Raw genomic sequence first — 27,518 nt, forward strand, 5'->3', positions numbered from 1 at the left:
AGATTTTTTTTTCTTGTACTATAACATACTTTCAAAGGAAGGGTCCGTATTTGAACCTTAAAGACAATATTTTTTAAAGAGATAATCTCAAACCCCAAATATAAACCATAAAATTAACATGAAGTATATAAAAAAAACTGAGTTATCATCGAATTACATTGTAGTTGATTGAGAAATTTCTTTTGTCTCGATTTTGACTAATCGAGGGCCACGTAGACAAACTAATCCACCTCATCTCCTGCATTTGGTTTCACCTTGCCACATTAGCTTATTAAATGGAAAAAAATGGCACCGTTAACAATTTTATTAAAACATTTCAACTAAAGAAAATACATGGACTTATAGCAAAATTAGACCTAATTTCTGTTATAGTAAGTCCATAATTTCTTTACAGCCTATAATTTAAGGTTTAATAATGCAAAAAAAAAACCCATAAATCTTAATCTTGGGGTAAAGTTGGATATTACAATTATATTTATTTTCTCCTCTATAAGTTTAAATAATGATATTCAAGCTCGATATTTAAGCTGATTGAATTTTAGCTTAGCTCACATAAATGCAGTTGCAACAAAAAAAAGAATGTTGCTCAAATCCTTTTATGATTTAAAGGTTTGAAGGTATAAAAGAAGTGAATCTCGTATCATTGATATTGCTTTTTTTTTTAAAAAAAGTCCTTGATTATTACATTTCTCCTTTAGAATTATTTTAAATTAATTGTAATAAAATCAAATTGAGTTTGGGTGTATATTGCTTGGGTTGGTGCATAATTTTAGAGTAAAAAAAAAAGGTTAAGCAATTTGATGGTGATTAGAATTTAAAGAGAGGATTTGTTAATTAATTAATTAGCATCACAAAATTCAATAAGTTTGAAATAAGAATGGAAGAAGAAAAGTGGAGTAAAAGCAATATAATCAAGTGAAGAAAAGATAAATGAAATATATGGAAATATATTATGAAGTACACAATTACAAAGTAAAACCTCAACCCTTGATAAAGATATCAACGTACCAATTGTAACAATATATATTACTCAAAAACAATTAGGAAATCATTTGATGATTTTCCACGTCAATTTATTTCTTCTGTTTATTCTTTCAACAGTGATAAACATCCGCGTTAATTGCAAATAAAGGACACGAGCAATAATTTCAAAGAAAAGGAAAATTGTTCCAAGAAACTACAATTTAGCATCCATGAACCTAGATAAACTTTTGATTTGGTTGAATAATGGTGTCAGTATTGAGTTTTAGAGAAGAGATAAAGGAGATGGAGAAGGAGAGGGAGAGGGAGAGGGAGAGGGAGGAAGCGTAACTTTTTAGTAATATGGAGGTAGGGACTTGTGGGCATATGGTGGAGGTGGAGAATTGTAGACGTAGGGTGGTGGTGGTGGTGGTGGTGGTGAAGGAGATGGTGGAGGTGGGGACTTGTAGACATAAGGAGGAGGTGGTGAGAAAGATGGTGGTGGTGGGGATTTGTAGACATATGAAGGAGGTGGTGAGGGAGATGGTGGAGGTGGGGACTTGTAGACATATGGTGGGGGAGGTGAATGAGATGGTAGAGGTGGGGATTTATAGATGTAAGGAGGAGGAAGTGAGGGAGATGGTGAATGAGGTGACTTGTAGATGTAAGGAGGAGGTGGTGAGGGAGATGGTGGAGGTGGAGACTTGTAAACATAGGGTGGAGGAGGTAAAGAAGATGGCAGAGGTGGAAACTTGTAGACATAGGGTGGAGGAGGGGAGGGAGATGACGGAGGTAGAGACTTGTAAACATAGGGTGGAGGAGGTGAGGGAGATGGCGGGGGTGGAGACTTGCAGACATAGGGTGGAGGAGGAGAGGAAGATGGCGGGGGTGGAAACTTGTAGACATAAGGTGGAGGAGGTGAGGGAGATGGTAGAGGTGGTGACTTGTAGACATAGAGTGGAGGAGGTAAGGGAAATGGCGAAGGTGGAGACTTATAAACATAGGGTGGAGGAGGAGAGGGAGATAGCGGGGTTGGAGACTTGTAGACATATGGCGGAGGAGGTAAGGGAGATGGTGGAAGTGGTGACTTGTAGACATAAGGTGGAAGTGGTGAAGGTGATGGTGGTGGTGGGGACTTATAAATGTAAAGAGGAGGTGGTGAGGGAGATGGTGGAAGTGGAGACTTGTAAACATAGGGTGGTGGTGGTGAAGGAGATGGTGGAAGTGGTGACTTGTAGACATAGGGCGGAGGTGGTGAAGGTGATGGTGGTGGTGGGGACTTATAAATGTAAGGAGGAGGTGGTGAGGGAAATGGTGGTGGTGGAGACTTGTAGACATATGGTGGTGGTGGTGAAGGAGATGGTGGAGGTGGGGACTTATAGACATAAGGTAGAGGAGGTGAGGGAGATGGCGGAGATGAAAACTTGTAGACATAGGGTGGAGGAGGTGAATAAGATGGTGGATGTGGGGTGTAACATCCCGAAATAGGGCCTAAACGGAATAGTGGTTGCGAAACCACAAATTCGAGGTAGAAAATTTCATTTTATTATTATTTTGAGGTTCATGGTATGATTGCATAATTGTGTGAAAATTTCGTGATGAAATTCTATGCATAAAGTGCTTAAGTTGAGGTTAGGGACTAGATCGAATAATTTGTAAAACTTGCATTCTAGAAGTTTTTAGTATGAAATTACTTTGGAATATTAATTAGGAGGGTTTAAATAATAATTTAACCAATTTTAAGTTCATGGACAAAAATTAGGACATGGAAGGAATCTTTGAAAGTTTAGTAAGGAGGGGTAATTTGGTCATTTAGATATTAAATGAATTAAAAAGGGAAAAATAACACAAAAATGGTCATCTTCTCAATTAGTTTCTGCCGATTTTTTCTCTCCTCCATATCTGGGGTTTCTTCAACTTTCAAGCTTCATAGTAAGTGATTCCAAGCCCCGTTTTTAATGATCTTTACGTTTTTGGAGTCCCGGTAACTTGATTAAACTTATTCTAGCAATAATTCAACCTAGGGTTCATATTTGGAAAAATACCCATGGCTGAAATTTGTGTATTTTGGTGTTTTATGATAGAATATGAGGTTTTAAATTATGTTAAACAACTTATGCTACTCGGTTTTAAGTGAAAACGAGTAAAAGGGCTTAAATTGGAAAAAAATACCAATAGTCATAAGTATATGTTAGAGTGTGATTTTGATATTGCCATAGAAGGGAAAAATGATCAGCATGTCATAAAACATAAGAAAATAGGATGAAGTTTAATTTACGAGCCTTGGGGCAAAAGTACAAATATGTGAAAGTTTAGGGGTAAAAATATAATTTTTCCAAAGTTTGGGTCAAGGACTGTTTTAATAAATGTGAATATTAAATAAGTTAAATTTTCTATTATAGATCAAGAAGAACGAAATTCAGGAGTAGATCGGGGAAAAGAAAAAGTAAATGACTAAATTATAAAGTTTAGTCACATTTTGTATCAAGGTAAGTTACAGTAAATAAATGCAATATTCTTTTATTTTACATTATTATTGTCAACTTCCAGCATTTATATATTTATTTTATGAAAATATTTAAAGTCGAATTTAAGGTGAAGTGACAGAGGAAAAGTGTTAGAAAGCCCCGGTTGAACCTTAGGAATGTTAGGATATTAGGGTTGACAGGACAGAACAAAAATGGGCCATGTAAGTCCATATTAGAAATATGGCTTTGGAGACAGGATTGAGCCATGTAAGTCCATATTATATATGGCATTAGAGATAGGAATAATTCATGTAAGTCCATGTCAAAGACATGGCATTGGTAGGATATTGATAGACAGGAACGACCCTAGTATCCTTAGTATTCCGAGCAGTTCAACGGGTCAGGATGCGAGTTAAATTACAGTGAATTAACAGCAAAGTAAAAGTAGATTATACTTATGAAAAAGGAAAGGTCAGGTAAGAAAGAAGGTAAGGGAATAAAGAAGAAGATAGAACTTGAGAAGTAAAGAAATTTATGATGTTAGATGATATTATGCATAATTATCCATTATGTTGAATGTTGTGATTTATTTGCTTGTAAGCTTACTAAGCCTAGTGCTTAATCTCTTTATTTTCTTCTTCTTATAGTACTTATCTAGTCACTCAGGGATCGAAGGAAACGTCGGAGGCTGATCACACTATCAAATAAATAACTCGGTATAATTAGACGTTTTGTTTTGGGTATGGCATGTATAGAAACTTAGCTACTTTTGGTATAATATGAACAGTGAATGATGTGTAAATACTTGCTAGTGATTAGCTAATAAAATAGCCGATGATATACATGTTTATTAATATGTATGATTGAATGGTGATTATCACATGAAAATTATGAAAAATGTGAAAGTAACCTAAAAACAGATTCAAGTAACAGAAATGACGTAACTTTGAAAAATCACTAAAAATTGTAGAAACATAGTTTGAAGATGAATAATATATGAAATTAAAGCTTATTATGTATATTTTCTTATGGAATAAGCAAAAAAGGTAAAGGTATTATATTTTATGAGATATCTGAGTTTTAGTGAAACAGGGTCAGAGTGATTTCTGGATCCCCTGTTTCAACTTTGGAATAAGCAAAAAAGGTAAAGGTATTATATTTTATGAGATATCTGAGTTTTAGTGAAACAGGGTCAGAGCGATTTTTGGATCCCTTGTTTCAACTAATTATAAGGTGTACTTTATATGGTTAGAATCCTTGTTGAATCTAGTTTTAAGTGAAACAAACGGCTTAGTGATATGAATTTTGTACAGGAAGAAACATGGTTCGTAGTAAGAAGAGGTCAGTGCAGTCGAGTTTTGAAACAGGGGAAACTTTAACTAATAAACTGTACTAATTGGCCAAGTCAAAAATTCTAGAAAAAAATTAGTAGATAGATATATGAGTCTAGTTTCAAGAAAAATTTACGGATCTTAATTTTGAGTTTTGAAACTCGAGAAATGAATTTTTAAGCAACCATGACGCAGAAAAATAGTTTATTCCGAAAATTAAAATAAGTGGTTTAGAGTTGTTTAAAAGGTAAGATAAGTTTAGTAACACCTCAAGCTTGACTCCGGTGACGGTTTCAGGCGTGGGGGTGTTACATGGGGACTTGTACACATAAGGGTATGGAAGGGAAGGAGATGGTGGTGGTGGAGAGTTGTAAGTGAATGGTGGTTTCAATGGTGGTAGAAGAGGGGACTTAAAAATGTAACGAGACAATGGTGTTTCGAGTTTCTCACGATAGTAAAATGGTGGAGCATTATATGGCTCATCATAATAGGCAGCTACATTATTGATCAACAAGTATAATGCCAATGCATAGGCTAGGCGAGGCCAAGAATTGGCCATTTTGAGTAGATTTAAGCACCAAAATTCCATCAACTTTTTCTTTTCAATACCTTAAGAGGTAATACCTTGCTCTTTTATGAATAAAATGTTGAAGACAACCTACAATTTATATACTCATCTCTCCATTATTATTTCAATTGTTTAATGATCTATGAAGCTTTCAAACTCTCCAACAAACCAAATAATTCAACATTATATTCCTTCAACATTTATTAATTTATTGAGGTATTGTATCCCACTAATTTGTATGCTAACCTTGAAGCAGTCCAATAGAATTGTAAATGAACCACTCTCAATTGCATGTTAGACTATATTAAAACTTCAAATATAATAGTTTTGAAAGAGACCAATTGACATTTGTACTAAGATGTGCTAGTCTTAAATGTTGGATATTTGTCAATGGAATAAATATCTGTATATTTGTAAAACAGCTTCCAACAATTTGTCAATTTCATTAATTCTTAATAAAATTTTGGGACTTTGTACCACAACAAGTCAATTCTTAACATTGAGCTAAAAATGGTAGTAAATCCAGACATTTTCTCCAACCCATTAGGCATTGAAAAAACATAAAATTGATTTGACGAAATCAAGTTATTTATTTATATTTGAGTAAATTTAGGTAGTATGACATTTTTTTAGTATTTAAATTGTAAATCCCTTCAAGATTTTGATAGATTTTTTTTGTTTTATTAATTTGATAGATTGAAAATATAGGCAAAATTTTCATATCTAGAGCTTGGATTACTTATTTAAGAAATATTTTTACACAAAATGATTAAACTCTCCTAGGGCCTATTTGGATAAACGTTTATTTTCAGTGTAGTGTGTTTAGTTTTTTTTTTGTCTCACACTACATTATCGTTATAGTATCTAATCTCACCGCCACTGTTGTTTTTACACTAATCGTAGGTAAACGTATCACCCATCCAAAGGGACCCCTAGAAAGGAATTGATTTATCTAAAAGAAAATGATCTAACTAATAGTAAAACAAATTTTGCCAAGAAAAATGTGATATGTCTAAAGCACAATAAGGAGTATCTTCAATGTAAATTTGAATTTCAGAGTCGATTTTAATAAGAGAGGCGGCCATGAACCTTAAAAATGTACTATAAAACAAATATGAGAAAAAAAAACCTTCTTCCAAACAATTGTATATCACAACATTCTTTTTATTTCAGATTGATCTAGTTTTGTATGAAATCAAATTAAATAATCGGAAGAGTTTTTATGTAAATTTAAAGTAATATACATTTTTAATATTTCTATATATGAACAAAAAAAATGAACAAGTAAATTGACAAATTATAACTTAATCTCGTCTGACTCATAAATAAGTCTAAGCATAATTCGTTCTGAAAATTATTATTTATTTTCTTTTTATATAGTTGATTTCTTATATTTAATAATTTTATCTAAACATCCAAAATATATAAATGTTAAATTTTGGGAAAAAAATTAACCTAATCTATAAATAGGTAAGTCACGAATAGTGTTCCAATTTTTTGGTTCTGGTTGTCGTTCACTTGATCTTGGTGATGTCTTCCATTGTCAAACAATATCTTAGCTCAAAAGTAAAAAAGGGGATTGGGTATTGAACAAAACCCATCTAAAACATGGGCAACTAGTGAAAATGAGACCCAGACATTAGAATAGTAAATGGTAGGAGTCAAACTCAAGCGTTCAAGGATCGAAACCTCCACCTTTATCATCAATTTTAAAGCCTGATTAGCAATTAATTGAGGATATTCTTATTTCCTCAATCCGGGGTTTTGGCTGATTGTTTCTACTTTTTCCTTAAACGATTCAAATTAATTAACATTAATTACCATTACTTCTTTTTAATCAAATTTGAACTAGCATGGGCCTATTATTAAAGGTCACGTAGACAAACTAGTCATTAATATTATTTAAGAAAAACCCAAGATTGGTCCACTTGTGATTTGGAATTACTTTAAATTAATTGCAATAAAATTCAATTGAGTTTGGGTTTATATTGCTTGAGTTCATGCATAATTTTCAAGCAGAATACCAAAAAGAAAACTTAGCTTAGGCAATTTGATGGTGGTTAGAATTTAGGGAGAGGATTTGTTAATTAATTAATTAGCATCACAAATTTCAATAAGTTTAAGATAAGAATGGTAAAAGGAAAGGGGAGTAAAAGAATCATAATCAAGTGAAGAAAAGATAAATGAAATATATGGAAAATATATTATGAAGTAAACAATTACAAAGTAAAACCTCAACCCTTGATAAAGATATCAATGTATCAATTGTAACAATATATATTACTCAAAAACAATCAAGAAATCATACGATGATTTTCCACATCAATTTATTTCTTCTCTTTATTCTTCCAACAGTGAGAAACATCCGCGTTAATTTCATATAAAGGACACGAGCAAGAATTTCAAAGAAAGGGAAATTGTTCCAAGAAACTATAATTTAGCTTCGTTGAACTTAGAAAAACATTTGATTTGATTGAATAATGGTGTCGATATTGGCTTTTAGAGATGCGGAAAAGGAGATGAAGAGGGAGGAAATGCAACTTTTTAGTAATATGGAGGTGGAGGCTTGTAGACATAAGGTGGAGGAGGAGAAGGAGAAGGTGGAGGTGGGGACCTGTACACATATGGTGGAGGAGGTGAAGGAGATGGTGGAGGTGGGGACTTGTAAACATAGGGTGGAGGTGGTGAAGGTGATGGTGGTGATGGTGACTTATAAATGTAAGGAGGAGGTATTGAAGGAGATGGTGGAGGTGGAGACTTGTAAACATAAGGTGGAGGAGGTGATGGAGATGGTGGAGGTGGAGACTTGTAAACATAAGGGGAAGGAGGTGAAGGAGATGGTGGAGGTGGGGACTTGTAGACATAGGGTGGAGGCGGTGAGGGAGATGGTGGAGGTGGAGACTTGTAAACATAAGGAGGAGGAGGTGAAGGAGATGGTGGAGGTGGGGACTTGTACACATAAGGTGGAGGTGGTGAGGGAGATGGCGGAGGTGGAGACTTGTAGATATAGGGTGGAGGAGGTGAAGGAGATGGTGGAAGTGGGGACTTGTAGACATAGGGTGGAGGTGGTGAAGGTGATGGTGGTGGTGGAGACTTATAAATGTAAGGAGGAGGTGGTGAGGGAGATGGTGGAGGTGGAGATTTGTAGACATGGGGTGGAGGTGGTGAAGGTGATGGTGGTGGTGGTGGTGGAGACCTATAAATATAAGGAGAAGGTGGTGAGGGAGATGGTGGATGTGGAGACTTGTAGACATAGGGTGGAGGAGGTGAAGGAGATGGTGGAGGTGGGGACTTGTAGACATAGGGTGGAGGTGGTGAAGGTGATGGTGATGGTGGTGGTGGAGACTTATAAATGTAAGGAGGAGGTGGTGAGGGAGATGGTGGAGGTGGAGACTTGTAGACATAGGGTGGAGGTGGTGAGGGAGATGGTGGAGGTGGAGATTTGTAGACATAGGGTGGAGGTGGTGAAGGTGATGGTGGTGGTGGTGGTGGTGGTGGAGACCTGTAAATATAAGGAGGAGGTGGTGAAGGTGATGGTGGAGGTGGAGACTTGTAGACATAGGGTGGAGGAGGTGAAGGAGATGGTGGAGGTGGTGACTTGTAGGCATAAGGCGGCGGTGGTGAAGGTGATGGTGGTGGTGGGGACTTATAAACATATAGAGGTGGTGGAGATGGAGATGGTGGAGGTGGGGACTTGTACACATAAGGAGGTGGAGGGGAAGGAGAAGGTAGCGGTGGAGACTTATAGGCATACGGTCGTGGAGGTGAAGGCGATGGTGAAGGTGGGGATTGGTAGAAATAAGGAGGTGGTGGTGGAGAGTTATAGGTGTATGGTGGTGGCGATGATGGTAGAGGGGATTTATAAGTATAACGAGGCAATGGTGTTTCTGGTTTCTTACTATAGTAAGGTGGTGGAGTATTATAAGGCTCATCATAATAGGCAGCTACATTGTTGATCAACAAGCACAATGCCAATACATAGGCTAGATGAGGCCAAATATTGGCCATTTTGAGCAAAATTAAGCGCCGAAATTCCCTCAACTTTTTCTCTCTTATGCCTTGAGATGTAATACCTTTCTCTTTAGTGAATGAAATGTTTTAGACAAACCACAATATATATACTCATCCCTCCAATATTGTTTCAATTGTTTAATGTTGTATGAAGCTTACTAATTCTCCAACAAAACCTAATAATTTAACATTTTATTCTGTCAACCTTCATTAATTTATTGTGGATTTGGTAGTGATATCCCACTAATTGTATACAAACCTTGAAAGAGTCATTAATTTATTGGGATTTGAAAGAGTCATTTAATATATGATATATATTTTATTTAGTTTTCTTGTTTTAATTGGGTGAATTTACTGCTTATAGACGAAAATGAAATGGTCTTCATTCGGCAATTGTACCTGAATATTTTTTTTTCTTTAAAATGCTAAATCATGAATTGAAGTGTTCCATTGTTTTGGTATGGGTGCCGTCCACTTTGTATTGATGTTGTCCATTGGCAAACAATATCTTAGCTCCAAATGGAATTTTGGTACCAACTTTGGATTTTGATTATGGATGTAAATAAAAATCGTGAATAAATTGGGGTTTTTTAAAGGATATTTGAAATTTAATTTTTAAACCGCATTATAACTAATACTTTTGTTTAGATACTTTGTCGGTTTAACCACTTTATCTAAGAAAAAATTCGTCGTGGTAAAGATTTTTATGTACTTTTCATATGAGTTACCATCAAATTATCTTGTCATATATTGTAAAGTTCCTTATGTAAATCAACCAGCTAGAGCCGCTAGTTCTTGTAGAGTTGTGGAAGAAGTTCGGCAAAGTTTCGGTTGTTCTTGGGATATGTGGCCCCTTATATTGTATACGTCTTGCCATGTAAGTCTAGTAGTATGGTTCACAGATGGCAAAAAAATAATAATAATAAGTAACAAGTTCTAATCCAATCCGACCAAATGGGGTCGAGTTTTTTTTTTTTTAAATCGAATTCGAAGTGAGTTAATTTTAAAAAGGAGTTGGATTAGATAAAAGTCGAACTTATCCTAAACCCACCTCACGCTGACCTAAAATAATTACAAAATTACTCTTATATATAATATTTGTTAGGTAATTAAGAAATATCCTTAGATTCTCTTCTCTCATTCATCCTGCGGCCTCTTTTCTACTTTGATATAGATTCAAAAATATTTTTCTATCATTAATAAAATTGCAGCAGCAAAATCACATGAGAAGCACATGAGAATCTTCAATTGGATGAGCATTATCTGTTCTTTTTAACATAATATTTAAAATTATTTATTGGTGCACTTGAACTCACATCCTCCTATATTGATAACAATATCTGTTACAAGTCCAATTTGCTCGGCCCATTTACAACCCCTAAACCCAATCCTAAATAAACCCACTAAACCTATTAACCCAAGTCATTACAGCCCAAATGACCCCCAAGCCCACATAGCCCAATACATTAAAGAAAAAGAGGAAACCTAAAACCCTAGCCGTTTCACCATCCCCCCACTTGCCTCTAACGGCGCCGCACCTAACCGCCTGCCACCGTTGCTGTTGCTGAGCCACCTGCTCCATCTGCATACATTAATGGAGAAAAGACAGCAATAGAAATAAGAAAGAAAATCAAAATGAAATGTAATTTTTATTTCGACTATATAAAGCCTTCTAAATGCATTGTAAGGGTCTTCTTTTTTTTCTTTTCGGACTTTCAATGAGAAAAGTGGTTTAAACACTACTAAATCAAAAGCAAAAACAGACCCTAAAAGAGAAAAATCCAAATCAAAAATAAAAAGGTGATTCTAATTTCTTTAGTTTGGGATCTTTTCTTTTTTTTTTTCTTTTCTCCTTTGTCTACACATAACACATATATATATTAGATAATATAAAAAAAATACCTTTGGCGATTTCCAGCCACCGTGTACGGTGGCCGGCACGGCGGAGCTACGGCGGGAGTGGCCGGACCTTTCTGGCCAGTTCTGGGATTTACCCAGAGAGAAAACAGTTCCCTCTCTCTTCTTTTTTCTAAAACTCGGGGAAAAATGAAATTTTTTTCTGAAATATTAGCTTTTATATCCCCCTGATACGGCGTCGTTTTGGGGCAAGTATTACACACCCAAAACGGTGTTGTTTAATCGCCTGACCCGACCCCGACCCCGACCCGAAAACTGCCTAGGATCCGCGTGTTTTTGGACTGAGGGTCTATTTTTACCCTCAGTCCCTCCGCTTTTGAGTCCGGTTTCGATGTGGTCCCATTCTTTTTGATTTTTTTAATTTCACCCCTGGAATTTCGTTGTCGTTTCATCTGGGTCCTTAATCAAATGATGCGTTTTGGACGAGTGGATTTATTTCCATTTCAGTCCTCCTTGGTCACTCGCGCATTCATCTAGGTCCCTTTTGTCATATTTCCTTTTTTAATCGGCCCCAAAACTTCCTATTTGTTTCGAATTTAGTCCCTTTAGATTTAATATGGTTTCTGCATTATTATTATTTTTTTATTTAAAATATTATTTATTATTTTATGTCCTACTTTCGTATTATTATTATTAGCATATTTTATTATTATTTAGACATTTTTAGCTTTAATTAATGCTTACAATATTTATTATATATATTTATTGTTTCTTATTATTACTCCTAATATATTTTATGTACACACATTTAAATATTATGTCATACCCCATATTATGCATACATATTAACATTATACCACATATATATATATATATTTTATTAATATTATATATATATCTTTAATATATTATATATTGTGTACATACTGTTGATATTATCATGTTTTCATTTTAATATATATGTATATATCTATGTAATATCATTAATATTTATTTTTAAATATTATTATTATTTTAGCATGTATATACTATGTAAATAGTTTAAATATCATATTTTTAATATACAAATACGGATACATTTTTTATGTTACGTGTATATGTCTTTTAATATTGTATTTTTATTGTTATGTATATACCTTAATATTATATCATTTATACATTTTTATTTCTCATACTATCTTATGTTTATGTTTTTTCCTAAACAATACCATGTATATACAACTACTATATATCTATTTATATAGTTATTAATAGTTTATTTATTTATTTATTTATTTATGATTATTTCTGATATGTATGTATTATGTATTTGCCTCTAATACTATATATTGCATATTCTGCTATTATCATCACTATATTTACTATTATTATTAATTTTTATTATTTGACATATTATTGTTATCATTTTTTTCTTTCTTATTATCATTGCATTATTATTATTTTTTATCGTCGTTTGTGTCATTTATTTATTTACGTATATATCATTTATTTAAGTTCTTACTTTACTTTTCGTTATCTTTGATCTGTGACTATCTCGCGTGCTTGATAATTTTTGTTATTCTCGTCTTTCATTTTATTTTATATTAATGCGTCTATTATGCTCATGTATATTATCCCATTTTTATTTCCGATTTACAAATATCACTTTATAATTTCTAATTTTTTAAAACCAACTATTCTCTTTTATTTTAAGTTAAATTAGTGTATTTCAAGCCGGTTTTAAAATCATTTGTTTAAAAATTCTTTAAAACGGAGACGATGTTCGATATTTAGCAATTCGAGGAATCGTGCCCTATCGTGCTGGGTTGCAATTTCTCGTTTGCCCAAAATAATCGAATGTCTCTTTAGAATTTCGTTCATGTTTTCTAAAAACTTTTTAAAACGAAGGAAGTGTTCGATAATTGGCAATTCGGGGAATTGTGCCCTATCGTGCTGGGTTGCAATTTCTCGTTTGCGCAAAATAATCGAATATCCCTTTGGAATTTCATTCGTGGTTTCTAAGGCAAGGCAATGCTCAACGTTTGGAAATTCGAGGAATCGTGCCCAACTGTGCTGGGTTTCGATTTTTTCGTTGGACTAAATAGTAGAGCATCCTTTTGTAATTCCCAAGTCATGAATTTTGAAAGTCGAAATCTATCGTGTTCCCGTGGGTATAAAGGATCACATCCTACCGTGCTGGATGTGGTGCTATATTCCTTTGAAACAAAAAGATTTTGACGACCAATTCAGGTTATTCAAATGTAATCAAAAAGAAATCTCATTTCAAAAACATTTTAAATCTAAGACACATGGACAGTTATTTAATCGGTTTGGTACCAATTTTGGGCGTTATGCGGGCGCTAACCCTTCTCGTGCGTAACCGACTCCCGAACCCTTTCTCTCAATTTTCGTAGACCTAAAATTATTATGTTAATAAATCAAATGTTTTATTAAAGTGATCTATTTCAAGGTGATCCGATTACACCTCAAAAAAGGGTCGGTGGCGACTCCATTTTCTCTTTTCCAAAAAGTCGATCCACCATCTTTTAAATCCCAAAAAAATGGTTTCGACAATATCCACATCAATCGACTTAAGACTCAATTGAAAATTTATTTTATTTTTATATACATTAAAAAATTCTAAGTTCAAACTAAAAATAATAATTTAAAAAAGTTGAGAAAATTCAAATCCGAAAAGAAAAGAAAATTTGAAATACAATAAGCCCAAATTTGACAAGATCAGATACCCATAAAGCCCTAAAACTATTATATCCGGAACATGTAAAGAATAAAATTTATGAGAAAGAATTATATGAAACTGTAATTTCACGTCATCCTTATCACTTTCCAATAGAAGAATGACAAATAAGATTTAACTTTATGATTTTTAGCACTTTTTAGTTGAATTTGAATTTTTCATGAGAAAAAAACTCAAAACCAGGAAGAAAAATCTGGTTTGTTATTCTTCTATTGGAAAGGGATAAAGATGACATGAAATCACAGTTTTATACAATCCCTTCTCCCAAATTTTTAACTCAAAAAATAACTATAGAATTTAGTTATATGATTTTATTTAGAATAAAATGTAAATAAAATTCAATTTATTCTTGTAAAAGACTATTTAATTTATGAAAAATGTAATTGTAAATTTATTTGCAAATAGTAAACAACTATAAGCGAGTTTAGATAAAATATGAGACTCATTTCAAGTCGGATTGAGCTTCGACAACTATGTATGATATTGATATAGTGCATATATTTGACCCAACCCATGTAAACATCTAACTTAGACATGTTGAAGGATTGAGCTACTCACCTAAACCCTAAAGTCCATTGGACATAATTAAGCTCAAAAAATAAGATTGGACCAACAAAAATTAGGTTTGTTTAAAATATAAGCCTTGCTTGAACTCCAATATTCAAGCTAGAGTTAGTATCAGTTCATTCCAAGTATATAATACGTTATTTTTCTTTTATTTTTTACATTATATAATTTATATCACATAAAAAATAAATATACTACATTATAATATAAATATTCAAATATATATTAACTTGTTTATGTTTAAAATTTTAATAAATGAAAAATATACTATGGTCATAAATATTATATATAATTACTAAATATTAGATAAATGTTATAATATTTAAAGAAAAAAATAATATAGAAAAGTCTAAATGTACTTAGATTAATCATTTACAAATATAAATAGATTTGGATAAAATGTAATGCTTATATTTCGAATCAGGCCAAACTTTAATAATTATAAATTATATCAATACCCAAGGGCAAAGAGAGGAGGGGCTGACAACGACCTTAGCCCTCTAAAATGAGAAATTGTTACTTCAGTCCTAAAATATTTATAAAATTGTAAGTCAATATATGATAAAATTATAGTTTGGTCCCCAAAGTACTAGAATTCTGATTTAGTCCTTTTAAAAACCATAAAGATACAAGTCAATACAAGGGTGAAATTATATTTTAACTCTCATAAAAATATATAATTCAATCTCAACCCCAAAAAATTTCTAACTTTATCCTTAGTGTTAACATCATGCATGAATCCAACTCGAACCGAGTCTCGAAAAGCTAAATTTCAAGTATGTGTCCTTGCTTATAAATTTGAATTCATCTTTCAAAGGATATGTGTCCTTGCTTATAAATTTGAATTCTACTTTCAAAGGATGCATGATTAAAGAGACTATTTCAATTGCTTGTGCAATGTCCATATATGTATATATATTTAACAATCTCATTATAGGTTCTGATCATATTTGTTTTTTTATATAATGCTTAGAATTACCTATAGTCCCTCCTAAACCCATAAATAAGAGGATAATAACTTTATCGCACTTGAATTCACGCCCTCCTTCGTTAACAATAATACTCATGTAATTTGAGTAAAGCCCAAGTAAAACCCAAAGTATGTGAATATATTTATATATTATGTATGTGAATTTAAGTAATGTCCAAAGTGGCTTCCAATTATATTCAACCAATTTAATTATGTGTTGACAATATAAAGCTGAAACGTGTGAGGAGTTTCGCCCAATACACCATAATTGCACTTAAACTACCATTAAATCGGTTTAATTTTCTCTACTTCTAGAACCTAATTGATTGAAGCAAATTATATTTTCAAGAACTGTGTGGATACGATGAAAAATCAATGATTTTTTCTTTAAATGACCGGAATTTATAGTTATAAGCTACAAATGATTTAATTATTAATATTAAATGGGAGGAATTTTACTACATTTGTCTAAAATTAACGTATTTTTACATCATTTCGTAATTTTTATTATGATTGATATTTGATAAATTTATTATTATAATTGTATTTGTCATTCATGTAAAATTTTGAAATAATTTGATATCATCATCATATTGATCTAAAAGTTGTCTATATTAATATATATATACATGTAGCAGTTGAAATTTTTTACATAAAATAAATAGTTAAAAAATTATTTACTTCAAACTTGACATGCATGATTTGTATAAATAAAACATGAAATATGATGGTTGGATTGTTTAAATATCATTTGTAGAAAAATTACAAAAGAGGGTAAAACCATATTAGTTTTATACCACTATAAATGGATCCCTCCCAATATATATGCATGTTGATACAAAATTAGAATTGGAGTGGTTTGTGAAAATTTACCCTAAGAACGAAAAACCATTAATGATCGTGGGTAATTGGAATTTAAGTTCCTTAAAAAATATAAGTTACGAAGAAGGTAAAAAAGTAGTTGAGAGTTAGAGAGAAGAGGGAGATCTCAATCCTTAGTCCTTGAGGGTACTCAAAAAGGGCACCTTCAGTTTTTTCGAAGACACCATGTGTTACTTTTGTATTAGTTTTATACTTTCTAGAGCTTCACTTGATTTATTGATATCCTTTCTTCATAGGTATAGGATGTCATGTTTAGACAACGATTAATGTGATGTACTACTAGTAGGTATTCTATTTGTGCCAAAGTGTAGGCCCCATGGTATGTGCTTACGATGTCATAGGTTTGCAAGGCTGAGGGCTTGCAAAGTCTTAACCTTACAAGGTAATTCTCGATCAAGGTGCTATCCTGCGATATTGGTAAGACTCAAGGTGAGCTAGCGAGGTGTAGATATGACAATGGTAATGAGGCCTTAGTTTAATAATAAGGTTGAAGGCCGAAGATTGTAAAAAAAAAAAAAAAAAAAAACAAAACAAAAACAAGGTTGAGGTCCATAGAATTTTGAGATATTAAATTCGAGTCCTATCTCATATAAATTAATTCTGATTATATGTCTAAATTTATCCTTTTCTAGTTTTGAATATATTTCAATTATCCATTTATTCAATGTACTAACTTATTTTGGTTATAATTATATGGATGTTGAAGTAACTTCAAAAAATATTAATTATACTCGTAAATATTTTTTTATCCATTTCTCAAGTTTTTAAAATAAAATTATACACTAAAATGGTATTCTACATTTTAGGTCATTGATCGAAACACCAATTTTGTTACATTTTTTTTATTCTTCATGTCTGTTTTACTATCTATGTTCAGGGTTCGTGGTTATCCCTCCAAACAATGTCGTCTCCAAGTTTTGAACTTGAGTCCTCCCTTTAGGAGTACAATGTGCTTTATCATTATACCCAACCACTGTTATATCGTTTGAACTTCAATCATTAGCAAATTAGATTATTTATGCTAATTTCATTGAATAATTTCAATGTAAAAGTTGGTTTCAGCATTTAATAGTCTTTTTAAAATATAATTATCTTTGGGATATCATATTAAGTCACGGATATACAATCAATTAAGTTTTTTTTTTTTATCAGAATTACTTACTAGAGTTAGTATAATTAGCCCAATTTATTAGTAATAAAACTTCAATGATGGAATTTAATGAAATTAAATGTTTATTGATATGAAAATTGGTGTTAAAATTAAATAACTTATAATGTAAATTACCTTTAAAAGGTGTAGTTTCCGATTCTCTTGTTTTTTTTTTTTCAAATTACAAATATAAATTATATATCAGAATAACTATAATCAAAATTAAGATAGGCAAAACATAGTAGGGTCGAACAATATAAATTCGAACAAAATCAACATAAGATAGTATTTAAACTTATCAATACAATCAACGATATCATATATGCTCTTTTTAATATAAGGCCTAAAACTAATTATAGTCCCCAACCCATAAATAGACAGATAATACATTTCAGCATACTTGAACTTACATCATCATTCTGCGTTGACAATAATACAAATTCCAATTAAGACTCAGTCGGAAACCAATAAATAATTATTTGTGTTGCTTCTAAAAGGTGCAAATTGGAAAGTCAAAAAAGGATATTTGTGTGCGTGTGTTGAAGCATATTTCTTTTCTTCATGTTTTTCCCACCTTAATTGTGATTCAATTTTTTGTTAAATTATGTGTTTGCTGAAAATGTCAGTGACTGAAATCTGAAGGCAAAAGTAATTCATTTTCTTGAATCACAATTCTTTGTATTATTTTCTTCACGTTGGTTTCTTAATTGCTTAGCAATTAATTTGAAAAAAAGAAGAAGAGATAATTACTAAATTAATCCTTGAACTTATCTCCTTTTCTATTTCGATCTTAAAATTTTCAGTTTAATTGGATTTTTCGTCTTGAAAGTTACCGAGAGTTGTAAATGATGGTTCTTGGTGGAGAAGAAATTGTATGAAACTATAATTCCACGCCATCCCTATCCCTTTCCAATTGGAAAATGACAAATCAAATTTTTCCTCCTAATTTTTAGTATTTTTTCTTGAATTTGAATTTTTTTCAAGAGGGAAAATACTGAAAATCAAGAGAAAAAAAATTTGATTTATCATTCTCCTATTGAAAAGGGATAAAAATGACGTGAAATCACAGTTTTATATAATTCTTTCTCTCTTTGGTGTCACATTACACTAACGGAAACCTTACGTGGCATGTAACAGTGCAGATGTGGCACCCAAGTCAACAATTTTAATTTAAGTAATTTATGTTGAGAATATAATTATATATCTGATAATTAATTTCTTTTATGTCTGTAAGACCAAGAACCAGAGGTGACAAAATTGGATTTGAAATTGTAGAAATTTTATTTGATAAAAATTTTGAATAAAAATTTAATATTATTTAAATTTAAAAATTAGGAGTGAATTCAAAAATTTTATTTAGAAAAATAGAATTTAATTATGATTGATTGGGAAGTCAAAAGTAAAATTCCACTATAATATTACTCTATTTTATATTTTTAAATGACTTATGTACAAAATTATTATTTTTAGAGGCCCAAGTACTGCCTGCTGTTGATGCCACCCTTGGCTAAAATGATTATGTCTCCTATTAAATTTAAAAGGCTCGAAAATCACAAATAAAAAAATTATTTTTTGAATTCGTGACAGTTTTTTTCAATAACGTTGTTTCAAATGTTTGGATTTCAGTTTTCTCGATATTATAACGTATCTTCTCATTACACTCAACACTTCTTAATATATAAATTATATTGATAATTCGTATACTGATATTGTATTCCTTCTTTTTTCATGTCATAATTTGTATAAAATATTTTATATTTTACAAATTTTGATTTATTTTTAAAAAGATAATTTGTATAGGCTATGCTACTATTTGATATGACTCAATGTGCTTTCCAATTTTATGTGAGTGGAACACATTTGAAAGTCATCGTATTTCCCTTTCATCAATTAATAATTTTATTTATTTTTTATATATATTTTTAATAATTTCATTATAGGTTCTGATCATATTTATTTTTTTCTACACAATATTTAGAACTATTCATAGCCCCTCCTCAACCCATAGATAAGCGAATAATATACTTCAACGCATTCGAACCCACGTTCTCTGACATTAACAACTATCTCCATACCAATTTAATTAAAATTTAGGACTTTTTTTTATATAACTTTAAAATGTCAATTAATCCTTCTTTTGTCACATTTTTTCCATTTGACAACAAAAATAATTTCATAATCCAATAAAGGAGTCTTTTCTACTTTTTCTTTTCATCACAACTTCAATATATGTTTTTTTTTCAAATCAGTTGGATGATTTGATTTTTGATTTAATCGATTGAATTGTTAACCTGATAATAAATAATTAATTAAAATTTTATAAAATTATAAAAATTATAAATCAATTCAATTTCTCTCTTTTGTTTTTTTAACTTTTTTACTGATTCGGAATAATTCACTCGGAGATCGATTGAATCTTTTAATCCAAATTAACATACCAATCGATTTCCAATGTAACCATTTCGACCAACTGATCTGATATTATTCTAGCAATAATTCCTAAATGTGTAATACAATATTATATATATGTCCTATATGCGTCAACTATTAATTTAAAATTAATCAATCATGCCACTATAGCTTCAAAAACACGTGTTGGATCATGACATGTTGAAAGAAGAAAAAAGAGGAGATTATGTGAATTTGAAGCAAAATATCTTAGATTATATATTAATAAAAACAAATATTTGTTTTTTATATGAATTTTTTTTGAATAAATCCTTATAAATTCTGATCATATTACATTGACAACGATATTCATGTCAATCCTTATACAATATCATTTGTACGCTTTAAAATTTTTTGAATGAAATATGTATTTGAATTCGAATAGATAAATAATAAAATTATATAATGAAAGTTTATTTTTATGAAAATATCGAAATTATGTTTAATTATAATTTTATTAATAAAATAATATATATCACGATTTTTTTTATTATTATAATAATTATTTTCAAAATTATTTGCATTAATCCAAGTGTATCAATAATTATTTTGTTAGTATTTTCAATTATAGTTAACAAATTAAATTTTAATATTGTCATTTTATATGCTTACATGAATATTTTAATTAATTAATTTTGTTTGTAAGTCATTCAATAAGGTTATGTCAAAAGTAATTCATCATTTGGGGATAAAAGGGAAAATATACTTATATAAATGTGACTCTTGACAACATGCTGGATCCATTTATGATTTTTTATTTTCACTGAGAGTGTATAAAATAATTATTCGTTTATATTAAAGGTATTTTATTGAGTAAAAGTTGATAATATTTCTATTATATTTCTCCACAAAAAAAGATACGCGTCAGCATTTACTAACTTGACCACCCGTTCTACTTCAAATAGGACCTACCACTCGAGGTTAAAGGAGAATGCTATCTTAATGTGAATATACTTCCAAGACAATAAGGGGTCTATTTCAGCTTTACTATATCATACTGAGAGAATCTCATAATATGTGCAGATGATTGTCCATTGTGCATTTAACAAGTTTAAACGTTTATCTAGTCAAGATCATACCAATGAACAAGGAGACATTTCCTTTGAATACCTTAAAAAACTATGAACAGAGGATCGACCCTTGAACATCCTAATGTTACTCTGAACATTTGCCCTCTCAATCAATTTGTCATTTTATCTATGTTTCAACTTTGAACCTTTACGGGTGAACTAGCTTCCATAGCACCATCTTGACCTTCTCTTTGTCATCCTCCCTTATTGTATCTTATATCAACAATTTCTACTTTCATAAAACTATAAATTATGAAAAGAAAATTTTAAGGTACAAGAACAATTAACAATTTCAAATAATACATCCATATAATTACAATCTAAACAATAATCAATACAATGCACAAACAAATTGTAATTACAATCAACACATTTGTTAAACTTTTACAATAAAAACAAATGGATTAATAACTAAAATATATCCAGATTTAAACTAAAATAAATCTAGGTAGGATTAATCCCGTAAATTTTATGAATTTTTAGTTTTAATCCTTTAAATTTTATGAATTTTTCAAATTGGTACATTTTAAATTAGTGCATGGTAAAAATACATTTTGCCCCTAAAATGATAAAATTTTGGTTTAATCTTTTAAAAAACTATAAAGATATAAACTATTAAAATGATGAAATTGTAATTTAACTCTCATAAAAATATACGACTAAAATTCAATCCCTAAAAAAAATTTCTAGCTTCACCCCTAGATAGGACCTACACTAACCCCCAAAAATGGCAAATTATCATTTTAGTCCCTTAAAGTTTTTAAAAGTATAAGTTAGTAGGGTGTTCAAACGGTTAGTTCGATTAATACCCAAACCAATTACCCGAAATGTAAAAAATTTTAACCATTAACCGAACCGACTTTTTTTTTTTTGCTTTTTGATTAAAACAAGTATAAAACATATAAAATTACATTGCTAATGTTCATTTTCTTTTTTTTAATAGTTCAAAAAACTATAAATGGAGGTGAAAACAACAAATAAGACATTAGAAACACTACATAAATCTTGAAAGTTAACAACCAAACAAAAAATTAACAATTATATATAATATATTATTTATTTTAGTTAATTCAGTTAATTACCTGATTTTGAACAGAATTAATCAATAATAGAAATTCTAAAAAATCATTAACTGACTTCAGACAAAACTAAATTCGACCACCGATCAATTAATCAAATCAGATCGGTTCGGTCGGTTAATTTAATTTTAACCAAACTATGAACACCCTTATAAGTTAGTTTAATTTTAAAAATACACTTTAACCCCCTAAAGGTGAAAATTTTCAATTTAATCCCTTTAAAATTCTAAAATAATAAATATATACAAAGATAAAATGATAATTTAAATTTGATCCTCTAAGATAAACTTCTAGCTTTGTCCCGGGAGGATAACACTCAATCTAAGCTTTTGCTATCCTAAAACCTCAACTTTTACATAAACTTCCAAAAGCTTGTCGGCTAAAAAAGCTAAAAACGATGGAGATGCTAAATCTTAAAGGTGAGAACGTAAACAAGCTAAATTAAATTACAATTAATCTCTTTCTTTTCTCTCTCTATAAGTCCCCTTCCAAACCGTTTTTCTACTTAGACCCATCAACCAACTCCCCTTCCTCTTTCATTTCCAATATTCTAAGCAAAACCCCCACAACCATCACCATCATCATCATCACCACCATTTCCCCCACCATGAAGCCTCCTCCTCCCTTCTTCTATAAAATCTCCACTAATTTCCTTATGACCAAAAAAAAAACTCGTTTATAATATCAACAAAAATAAACCCAAGTCTTAGTTAGTTCTTAAATTTTCATCTCTTAGGAGATTTTTTATTATTTTACATGATGAGGAAGCCTAACAATGGTAGCACTATTACTACTACTAACAATAAGCTTAGGAAAGGGTTATGGTCACCCGAAGAAGATGATAAGCTCATCAACTATATGTTAACCAATGGCCAAGGTTGTTGGAGTGACGTAGCTCGGAACGCTGGCTTGCAACGGTGCGGCAAGAGTTGCCGTCTCCGTTGGATCAATTACTTGAGACCCGATCTCAAACGAGGTGCCATTTCGCCAGAAGAAGAAGAACTAATCGTCCATTTACATTCTATTCTCGGCAATAGGTATGTTCCTTCCTTTCTTATCCTTAGGTTGTGTAATTTTTTTTATTAATGGTGAGCAATGATAATTACATGGAAATAGTCTAATATTGCCTTCAATATCATTTCATTGACAAAATATAAGCGCTTATGATCGTAGTCTTGTACATCATTATAGTCCCCTCAAACCCTGATTAGAAATATAGAGCATAAATACAAAGGTCAATTTATGGTTTCGGTCTCTCATTTATGCTCAAATTTTGGGTTTAATCCCTATATTTTAATCTAGCATAGTTTGGTCCCTTTACATTTACAATCTCATTAATTAGTCCAAAATAGTTATTTTAAACAATCATATTATAAGTTCTAATCATATCTGCTCTTTTTGAGACAATACCTAGAACTACCCATAGCCCCTCCCCAACCAATAAATAGAAGGATAATACTCTTTAGCGCACTCGAACCCACGTCCTCCTGTATTAGCAACAATGTCCATGCCAATCGAGTTAAAACTCAATCGGTAATTCTTTCTAGCAATTTAATTGTACTTTCTAGCTATAAGCTCCCCAATTTTTTAAGAAAAAAAAATTAAAACAAGAAATGGAGGAGTAATTGGAGAAAAGCTAATATGAAAAAGACTTTCAAGGTGATTTGGAAATATCACAAAAGTGAAGCACCAATGAAGAGCTCTCTCATTATTCTGGTTAAAAATTGCTTGGCACATACATGCATGCTGTAAAGCCTTGAGTCAAGGGTTTTTAGGTAGTTGGTGTGAAATATATATATATGCAAAAGTAAGAATCACTTAAAGTACTTAATGAAGAAAAACAACAATGCATATGCACATGAATTAAACCAAGTTTGTTAACTTTTAAATGCGTATTTGATATATACTCTTTATGGAGTTATAAAGTTGAAAGCAACATGGAAAATACATATAGAGTGAATTTAGCCATTCAAAGGGTCTTTTAAGGTTAAAATACGTTTTAAGTCCTTGTATTTTCTATATATCTAAAATGTAGTCACTTTCCTTTTATTTGAAAGAATTTAATCACTCTACTTTTTTTTTATTTAAAAATATAAGTCTAATCATTAACACCGTTAAAATTTTTTTGTTAAATTCAAGTTTATTATAACATCGTTTTTTTTGTATGGCTACCAAGTGAGGTTTTTTTTTTCAAAATATCGCACTAACGAATTTAACAAGTTTAGTGGTTTTAATAATCTGATCTGAATTTTAAAATATAAAAAGTAGAGAGAATATTTTAAAAAAAAATAAAAATAGAGTGACTAAATTTTAAATGTACGAAAAATATAGAGACTTGGAACATATTTTTTAAAGTTATTTATTGTATGAAGAAGCTACAATCAAATATCTTAAGAAGCTTAAATAATTGGGAAGATTTTTACCCAAAACATTAGACTTTATTTGGTACCTAAATACCAATCCTTTGAGTCGAAGATACTCAACCCTACAATTATATAATGCTTTTCGACTTTGCATGCAAATTCCAATGCATGCCTCCTCTCCGACCTATATAACACAATTTATTTTTATTTTTTCTCCATGATCACATTGAAATTTTATAGTATTTTCTTTGCTTCTGTCCAACTTAATTTCAATTTGAAGCCACAAATCTATGCATTTTATACGATAAACATACAAATCAAAAACCCTAATAAACACACACCTTTCTTTTCTTACAAAAAAAAAATACTAAACCCTTGTTTTTCTCATGTTTTAATCCTTCTTCTTTTTTTCTTTTTTCTTTTTTTTTTGTTTCAAAGGTGGTCTCAAATTGCGGCTCGCTTGCCTGGGCGTACCGACAATGAAATAAAGAACTTTTGGAATTCGACGATAAAGAAAAGGCTCAAAAACTCTTCACCAAACACCCCCGATTCATCATCGTCAAAATTTAGCAAAGATTCCAATCCAGTCGGCTTCATTACAATGGAACAACAAGGTGTTCTTTTGCCTACGTACCTCGATTTATCGTCGACTTCGTCCAATTCTTCCTTGCAATCAACCGTCACGAACCCCGGGACTGCATTCGGTGCCACCATCGGGTACTTTGCGACAAACGTCAACGGTTTGTACGGTGAAAACGAGATGTTATGTGGGGAGGAACTATACATGCCTCCTTTAGAAACTGTTAGAGAAAACCTTAAAATCGAGAATACATTCGAAAGTAACATCACCACCATCCCCACTACAAACAACAACAATATCAACAACAACAATATCGTAGATTGCAGTATGAAATCGGAGAACGTAATGACTGGTGCGGCTATCGGGAATTTTTGGTTAGGTGAAGAGATTAAAGTTGGAGAATGGGATTTGGAGGATTTGATGAAAGATGTTTCTTCTTTTCCATTTCTTGACTTTCAAAGTTCAATATAATTAAAACATTAAAAAAAAACCTAGAGTTCATTACCAAAAAAAAAAAACCTTAAAACCTTGTTTGTTTGATAGTGAAAAAAAGACTACAAAATTCTCATAGATTTCGACAATACTTACAAAAAAAAAATCAAAATCAAATATAAAGTTTTTTTTTGGGGGTTTATTTTTTAGTTTTGTCTCTAAAAAAAATATTTGTATAAGTTTATAGGATATATATATAACTATGGAATAAAGGTGGCATGAAAATCTTTGTAATTTTTTGTATTATTGTGAAGAGGAAAATGGGTACTTTGATTGACTTAGAACTGAAATAATAAGCCATGTATACACTTTGTAATAGAAATTAGAAAGAACAATTTCAATTTTTAAAGTAATATTGTTATTATTGGATTGAATCAGTCGCTTGAATTGATTGAATTGAAAATTGATTGTCGATTTAAGCAGCATCATAAAATTAAAAAGGAATTGAATTGATAAAAATCAATCAAATCGGATTAAAAAAACCAATGAAAAACTCATTTGAACCGAATTTGAGATATTCTGAATAATTAATTTTGTTGCCAAAATTTATAAAATGAATGTTTATGTTTCAATTGTTATTTATTTTTATTTTTATTTTTTAGAATTTTTCAAAATCAATAGTCTGATCAATTTGATCACTAGCTAGATTCTTATAACATTGATTGTAAGTACAAATATTACACATTAGTATGGTGATATGATTAAAAATAACTCTCATAAAACCCAAACTGAACTGATAATCGAATTATTATTTTATCTAAACCAAAATAAATATAATAGTCTACATGTTTGAGATAAATATCAAATTTAATTGAGTTTTGATTCAATATGTAATGTTATACATGAACTTTGATTTTATGCGATTTTATACATAAAATTTTGATTTGATTCAATTTTCACAAATCATTAACAACATCGTTGAATTAATATAATTTTACGTTGATATATGACATACACAAACAATTATATCTATCCACTATGAAAATAAATGTCCATACCATTTCTTTAAATGTGTACGATTGTAATGAAAATTAAAGTTTCATGTATATATATGAACCACAATTCAAATTCCATGTGTATAATTGCACCAAATCAAAGCTCATGTATCAAACTGCACATTTAACCAAAATTCATGAATAAATTTAATATTTATCCCTAAATATTTCTATTAAATCATAGTTTCACCTGTATATTTAAATGTTTATTTACTTCTCCTTAAAGATTTAATATATATTTTATTGATGAACTTTTAAATGATTTTTTTAAAGTTTTTTTTATATTAGGGTATTTCTTTTTTTTCTTAATAATCTCATATTCTGATCATATTTGCTCTTTTTTATACAATGTCTAGAACTATATATAATCCCTCTCAAACCCATAAATAGGATAATAATGCACTTCAGCGCACTTAAACCCAAATCCTCTTGCATTAATAACAATACCTCTATCAATCGAACTAAGACTCAATCAGTAAGGTATTTCTTTTTCATTATTCAGAAATAAAACAAAAAAAAAAGGAAAAGGAAAAAAATATAACAACCAAAATAGCGTACAACATGTGACATAAAATCACTTTTTTATATTGTTTTCAAATTATTTGACAACTGAAGCACAAGGCAAAATCAATAGTACCTTGTCGAAGCATAAAAATGAATAGATTATTTGATATAGACGTCAAACTTACTAAATTTGATGTAAAGTACACAAAATTTGGAGTTATTTGTAAGTTATTAATTAAATTTAATGATTATATAATTTGATATAAAAATAATATAAATAAATTAATATATCAAAATTTATAATAATAAAAAACAAATTATTAGCATGTAAAAATTCGTATAAATTTATCACCTTAATTTCGGAGTAACATAACATATTATAAATTACTTAAAATTAATTTATCACCAGTTCAATTGTTAATCCGATTTTAATTAAATAAATTGTTAAAAATTCCTTTAAAGTTATTAAAACAGTAAAAATTATTC

At 30.6% G+C, this 27,518-nt stretch overlaps 3 protein-coding genes and 1 long non-coding RNA gene across 4 annotated transcripts; 1 reads left to right on the top strand and 3 right to left on the bottom strand.

Annotated features, from left to right (window-relative positions):
• Positions 1-1,315: 1,315 nt before the first annotated feature.
• LOC121212369 (extensin-2-like) lies at positions 1,316-5,318 on the bottom strand. The gene is made up of 2 exons (XM_041084845.1): positions 5,072-5,318; positions 1,316-2,451 (listed from the first exon to the last, which is right to left on the bottom strand). The coding sequence occupies exons 1-2, from the start codon at positions 5,316-5,318 to the stop codon at positions 1,316-1,318; spliced, it is 1,383 nt and encodes a 460-aa protein (XP_040940779.1).
• A 2,178-nt stretch (positions 5,319-7,496) lies between these two features.
• On the bottom strand, positions 7,497-9,407 carry LOC121212658 (extensin-2). Its single transcript, XM_041085860.1, has one exon. It carries the CDS (start codon positions 9,333-9,335, stop codon positions 7,872-7,874), a length of 1,464 nt encoding a protein of 487 aa, XP_040941794.1. The 5' UTR covers positions 9,336-9,407; the 3' UTR covers positions 7,497-7,871.
• Positions 9,408-10,639: 1,232 nt separating this feature from the next.
• Positions 10,640-11,415, bottom strand: LOC121212659 (uncharacterized). The gene is made up of 2 exons (XR_005907914.1): positions 11,241-11,415; positions 10,640-10,920 (listed from the first exon to the last, which is right to left on the bottom strand). It is a non-coding gene; the product is annotated as an uncharacterized lncRNA (long non-coding RNA).
• Positions 11,416-22,676: 11,261 nt separating this feature from the next.
• LOC107945235 (transcription factor MYB83) lies at positions 22,677-25,882 on the top strand. Its single transcript, XM_016879163.2, has 2 exons — positions 22,677-23,135; positions 24,900-25,882. Exons 1-2 carry the CDS (start codon positions 22,855-22,857, stop codon positions 25,510-25,512), a joined length of 894 nt encoding a protein of 297 aa, XP_016734652.2. The 5' UTR covers positions 22,677-22,854; the 3' UTR covers positions 25,513-25,882.
• The last annotated feature ends 1,636 nt before the right edge of the window (positions 25,883-27,518 follow it).

This window comes from Gossypium hirsutum, chromosome A13 (assembly GCF_007990345.1).
Source record: "Gossypium hirsutum isolate 1008001.06 chromosome A13, Gossypium_hirsutum_v2.1, whole genome shotgun sequence".
Lineage (NCBI taxonomy): Eukaryota > Viridiplantae > Streptophyta > Magnoliopsida > Malvales > Malvaceae > Gossypium > Gossypium hirsutum.